Raw genomic sequence first — 6708 nt, forward strand, 5'->3', positions numbered from 1 at the left:
TGATTTAAATGTCACACCTGAACGCTCACATCCTTTTAATTATGTTTGAAATTATGAACATATATATATATATATATATGAATTAAGCTTTTTATTCGTCTTCTGTAGAAATATAAATAGATGGCTTTTTGCCTCCACCTCCACATTGCAAGTGTTAGCAGTAAGTGTGAGGGCTTATCTCATTAAAAATCTGGTTTCGATACCCACAGTGAGTAGAACACAGACAACCTGTTGTGTAACTTGGTGTTTATTAACAAACAAACAAACTGGCTGTACACCAGATATATGGCTCTTTATTTCCAGGGGTTAAAAAAAAAGAAAAATATTGAAAAATCTTGTTTGAAGTCTATTCTTTCACGGTCGCGGGGGTCAGAAATTTTGAACTACCACGAAGAAAAAATTAATTTCTGGAAGTTTACCGGTTTCTAGTGTATTATTACGACATCAGCCTTTCTGTTTCTATAAAAATACGCCTGTCCCTTGAGAGCATTGTCTATAAACGTGGAGGTGAAAAAGTTATGAAGCTGATATTCGAAGATCTGTGGTAGATTTGTAAATTATCGGAATGTTTGGTTATAACGTTCATCGGGTAATTCAATATCAACTTGAATTCATACTTCTCAGGACTATTGAAATAACTTAGAAATGTGTGCCCGAAATCCACCAGTTCATCTAACTTACTCGGTTTAATTCCACCTTGAGGACCTTGCTCTGAAAAATATAAGAACTGGGAACTGTACTGAAAAAAGATCGGCCACCATTTCACTACACGTGGAGAATTTCGGCATTACCACATAGCAGCTTGTAAACATTCGTTTTAATATTTTGATTTATTAAGCTTTATGTGTTCTTCAGAAACTACATTTATAGCTTTTGTATGTCAGTTAGAGTTTGAAACAGTTATGCTAATTAGTAGAGCAAATGGTGGTCTGGAATCAGAGGTCAAAAGATCAAGGTGCTAATTAGTAGAGCAAATGGTGGTCTGGAATCAGAGGTCAAAAGATCAAGGTGCTAATTAGTAGAGCAAATGATGGTCTGGAATCAGAGGTCAAAAAATCAAGGTGCTAATTAGTAGAGCAAGTGGTGGTCTGGAATCAGAGGTCAAAAGATCAAGGTGCTAATTAGTAGAGGAAATGGTGGTCTGGAATCAGAGGTCAAAAGATCAAGGTGCTAATTAGTAGAGCAAATGGTGGTCTGGAATCAGAGGTCAAAAGATCAAGGTGCTAATTAGTAGAGCAAATGGTGGTCTGGAATCAGAGGTCAAAAGATCAAGGAACTGGCTGTGATCTACCAAGTCTTAATATTTTAACATTACTTAATGTAGTCCACACAATAAAAGGTTTTGTTTATGAAAAGTTTTGATTTATAATGCGTAGACCATTATTATGTTACATCCCTGCTGGTACAATGGCAGATGTGGTGTGGTTAACATATTACGTATTTACTTTCACTCATAATTTGTTGGAATTTGTAGCAGTCTTGAAATGGAGAGCATAATAAGATCAGGGAACTAGAGGTGGTCAAGTTTAACACACGTAGTTGTGGTCTTGAAATGAACTTTGGTTGTCAAGGTTGGTAATTTTTGTCATCCGCGAGAATACAAAATGTACAAATTTTGTAAATCGCCCCCACACAATTTGGGGTCACAAACAGGTTATCATGATCCTTTTCTGTACCCCAAAAAAGGTAAACATTATCTGCACGTAAACGTTTTTTGTTTTTGGTGGTGGTGGGGAGGGGGGATAAACTTAGTTTGAAAATACAAACTTCATGAGTGATTCCTTTTGAGGAAATAAAATACAAAATCATTTTTTCTCTATCTCTGGTCCTACTTTGGAGTCACTTTCCAAAAATCGTAAACTATAATTTTCACGTGGCAATACAACATACTTAGTTTTGTTTAACCTTTTTTTTCTACTATTTTTTTTTGTATCCATTTTTAGTGATGATACTTCACTGTAGTTTATACAAAATTGAAATGGAATGAAGAATAGAGCTTAAAATTCTGAAGCAAGACCAATTTTGTAGAGTTGTGACAGTTGACGAAGAGGAATCACTCTGTTGTTCAGTATATATTTAAAGCTTGATGTTAAAACGACCTACTGACAATGACAGTGGGATTTTTTTTTTTTTGCGTTTTACCATAAATTATTGTCAGAAAGGGACTGTTGTTAACTATGAAACTTTTTTTTTATCGTATTAATAACAGCAGGAAAAGGGGTGACCTTTTCTTGCAAATAAAAATATCTACCTGTGCTCCTTTACGTCATCCTTGTCACCAAAGACGTTCTCCCATTCAACTATGGAGATGTTACAATATGATGGTCAATTCCACTATACTCTGGTATAAGAATACTCTAAGAATTAACGGCTTGTAGTGTTGACTAGTTGCCTTCCCTCTAGTCTTCTGCTAAGTTATAGCTAATGCAAAGAGCCCTCTAGTAGATTTTTGTGAAATTCAACATTAAATTCTCTAAAATAATTGGTACCAGTGCAGTTACCCCCCCCCCCCCCCCAAATGTTTGTCAGCCTCCTGGTGAAATAGCTTGGATTCATCACATTGTAAATCATTCGTTACTGACTAGCACATAATGAATGATAACAGTATTGTTGACTGCTAAATCTGTTTCTCTGATAATGTGTAACGGTTTTTGTTCTGTTTTAATAAATATACTCAAGTGGCTGAAAGTTAAATTCCTGGGTACCTTAGCTATGGAAAATGTTTAAAAGTGACATGACTTGTGTAGAAGTAGACGAGTTTTATAAACCAACTGATATTTTAATAAGTTTATTATGCACAACCTGCTAACGTGATACATAGATTGAGTATAACACAAACCAGACGGACATCTCCATGATTTAGCTCTTTAAAAGACGAGGATTACAAAATATAAGCTCCAAGCACGTGAACTATAGTGCACTTTAAAATACAGTGGATGTACAAGGTGATAAATATTAGGTAGCATCTTTGATGTGGTCCTGCCATTATTAGCCATAGATTATGATAGTACGTCGCAAGACAGTATTGGAATTACGACCGAAAATGTCGTTAACAGTGAGAATACATTGTAATCTTTATAAGTAGAAACGTAATAAAAGTATATTTAATTAGTTATACTGATTACCGGATTGTTTTTAAGTTTCATTCTTTATATAACTAACTAGCTTGCTCTTATCGGAAGTTATTATTTTATGGGAAAACTGAGTTATCTTTTAAGTTGTTTTTCTTTTAATTAAACAATATAAAAAGTTAAATCAAATAAAAAAAGATGTAAACAGTTTCTGGACCATCTTATTTTCTTTTTAATTTTTTTGGTTATCAAAAAGATTGAAATCTCGTGACTTTAGCTGTTATAAACGATATTTTTTTTCATATAACAATATAATTTTGAGGTATTTGATATACCACCACTTCTTAATGTAGTACATTTAGTTGACTTTTTTCTCTTCTGTCATGGAAGGTCTTACTTTTAGACGTTGTTTCAATGAATGAACCTATAAATTTGAACTTCACTCGAAAGCCATGAAAATTACAAAAATAATTATCATTTTTCGAACCACTTTTAGATTTTTTTTTTTATGCAAGAATCCTGCCATCTGGTGTTGAATAAGTAAATCTAAAGCCATAAAACATCTAATCCATTCTATATTCCTTTACTAAATAGCTTTTTACAGCGTTAAGAATATATAGCACAACGTTGAAACAGGTTATATTCTCCCACACGCATAAATATGTTAAAAGTAAATAAGACTTGTCATAAAATATATATATATATCGAGTATTAATAAAATTATGAGACTATTAAATACACAGGTCTAAGTTGTTACAAATTAAAACGGGTGTAATTTTTGATTTTATATTTTATAAATTTGTATACGTTTTCAAATAAAGGTAGATAATACATGAAAAAACAAATCGTTAACGTGTACAATTCACATCAACCAAAGTTTACTATAAAAAAAAATATATATATATATATATTAATCACGTTAGCGCAGGTGAGCAGGCCCGTTACCTTTCTTGGGTTACTGTGTCATTGTTGTACTTGAATCACTCTGGAGGTTGTATGATGACACTGGCTGTCGTGTCAGACAGTGAACCACGTCTGGCGCAACTAGGCCTAAGGTATTTATTACGTCACTAGAAGAGTTATTCTGCTGAAGTCGGTTACGGGTAGATGTCACTGTCGTAGCTTGATGGGTTCACAACAGCACTTCCTAATCTTAAAATGAGTTTGAGGAGAAATTTTAAACGTATTTTATATCTTAACATTTATATTTGTAGCACTTGCCCATTTTTGTTGACAAAGCAGCGGTTTCGAAGACCTCCATTTTGCTCCTTATCTTCTCAGGCATGTATTTTGCTAAAATGCTAGAAATAATATATAAAAAAAAAAAAAATGTTGTTAATTTCTCGGTACAATTTGATGGCAAATTGTATTACTTCACATTAGAAGCTTTATCGTAGTGTTCAGTGTTTGTTAGGAAATTTTGATATTACATCTGTCGAAAAGTGGTCTCGAATTCTTCGAATAAAACACGAAATTATGTTCACGTGTAAGACAATTATCGTGTGGCATCCCTCTATATCAGCATGTTCAAAAATATTGTAGAGTGGAATTAAATGAGAATATACGACGTACAGATAAGTCGAGCCATACAACACCTGCCATTGTTTTTTAATGCTTCTGTTGGCTGTTGTCGAACTTTATGTTTTATGATGATAATTGTTGTTATTAATACATTAAGTTCTTTTATTTCCTACGATTTTTCGGATATCTTCTGTAAAAATTACTACCGAAAACTAAAATAAAATGTAATTCTTGTTAAAAGTGTTTTAAAGATTTGCCAATAAAACTCCCCCTGGTGGATCAATAGTAAGTTTACAGACTTACAACTCTCATATCCTTGGTTCGATTCCTTGTGATGAACGAAGTGTAGAAAGCCCGTTGTGTAGCTTTCAGATAAAACGAAACACACTAATAAAAGCACTAGGTTTTGAAACAGCCATTAATCTCAAAATGAGTGTATGGTGTGCTTGTCTCTTATAGTCATGTTCTGTATTGAATAATAATGTGCTACTGCCTACAATAAAAATACAATGCATGTTGCTTATATAACAAATGATTAGATGAATGGTTAAGTTGCAAACAGTAAGGTCAATAACGATACAAATTCACAACTATTGTGCTACCATCTAGTGGAAATAATATGTACCTCGCGGTCTTTCTACATCTTTGAATGAACCTAGACATTTTAAACTTAGAAATGTGTATTTTAGAACCAACTTTAATGACTGGGAATATTATATCTGACTGTGTGTGTTTCGAGACCCCTACAGTAACATATATATGTATACACACGTAGCTTAACGTCCGGAAAGGTAAAGGTTATCGAACGACACGCTTTAATATTATAGGCAGTATTACAAGAAATTTGACATTAATATCAGGAAATATAATAATTAAACGATACCTAACATTTGGCTTGTGCAGATAAGGAACTATTAGTGGAAAGGAAAACAAAAGGGTGTGGATGATAAACTTAAGGAGGTTATAGTTATAGGGGTTTCTTTGACAAGGCATGTAGATAGGATAGTCTGTAGGGAGAAAATAATTAGAATATGCTACCCAGGAGTACAGGTGGAGGATATAACTGACAGATCAGGAGATATAATATAGAGGTCTAGCAATGATGCAATTTTATGTTGTGGACGTAGAGGCTAAGGATGTAGGAAAGGGTAGGTCAGAAGGGCCAATTAATAAGTACAAGGGGTTGATAAAAGTATTTAAAGAAAATGGCCATAACTTAATTGTGTCAAGGATACTACCGAGAATTAATTGTGAGGTTGAAATTATAAGTATGTCACTAGGGCTGAATGCTAGGCTTAGGTTAATGTATAGGGATGAGCAGGTTGGTTGGTTAGAGTTGTGGCATCAGTTTAGTTAGAGAAGGGAGCTTTTTTGGAATGGATGGTTTACATTGAAATATGATACAGGCTGGCTTGTTTGCAAGCGCTATTAACTTAGCTGTAAAGGAATATTTAAACTAGGACTAAACAGTGGTGAGAACCAGGATAAAATAAATGAAAAAAAATAAGATGTAGAGAAAGGTTTAGTATAGGAAATGAGTATATAAGTAGTTATAAGGATAGGCTTAATTGTTGCTATTGTAATACTAGAAGTATAAGAAATAAAATAGATGACTTTAGAGCACTGGTAGGAATGGAGGATTTTGATGTAATGGGAATAACTGAAACATGGTTAAATTTAGATTATTTTAATAACAGAAATTTCTTTGAAATACAGGGTTACAGGCTATTTAATAGGGATAGAATACCAAAGAGAGGAGGAAGAGTGGCTTTATATGTAAAATGTGAGTTACATCCTGTTGAAGTTGAAGATATAATTTCGGGTTCTGTTCGCGGATATGAAGGGAAAAGGCTTTTAGTGGGAATTTGTTACATACCACTAGGTAATACTGATATAAGTATTGAGAAACTTTACAGTGAGATTAAAATTTCAGCTGGTAATGAGACCATAATTATGGGCGATTTTAATTTCAGGTCTAAATAGATTGGGAAATGTTAGAGTCAAATCACGAGAGGGTTTGTTTGTTTGCATTTATGCACAAAGCTACAAAATGGGCTATCTGTGCTCTGCCCACCACGGGTATCGAAACCAGGTTTCTAGCGTTGCAAGTCCGCAG

General features: G+C 33.7%; 1 protein-coding gene across 1 annotated transcript in view; it reads right to left on the reverse strand.

The window, feature by feature from the left end:
• Nucleotides 1–4004: 4004 nt before the first annotated feature.
• Nucleotides 4005–6708, reverse strand: part of LOC106471670 (keratin, type I cytoskeletal 10-like) — a 9532-nt gene continuing 6828 nt past the window's right edge. Inside the window, exon 3 of the mRNA XM_013932286.2 lies at nucleotides 4005–4372. Within this exon, the coding sequence (XP_013787740.2) occupies nucleotides 4267–4372 (106 nt within the window). The 3' untranslated portion in view covers nucleotides 4005–4266. The remainder of the gene's footprint in view (nucleotides 4373–6708) is intronic.

This window comes from Limulus polyphemus, unplaced genomic scaffold (assembly GCF_000517525.1).
Source record: "Limulus polyphemus unplaced genomic scaffold, Limulus_polyphemus-2.1.2 Scaffold4774, whole genome shotgun sequence".
NCBI classification, from domain to species: Eukaryota; Metazoa; Arthropoda; class Merostomata; order Xiphosura; family Limulidae; genus Limulus; species Limulus polyphemus.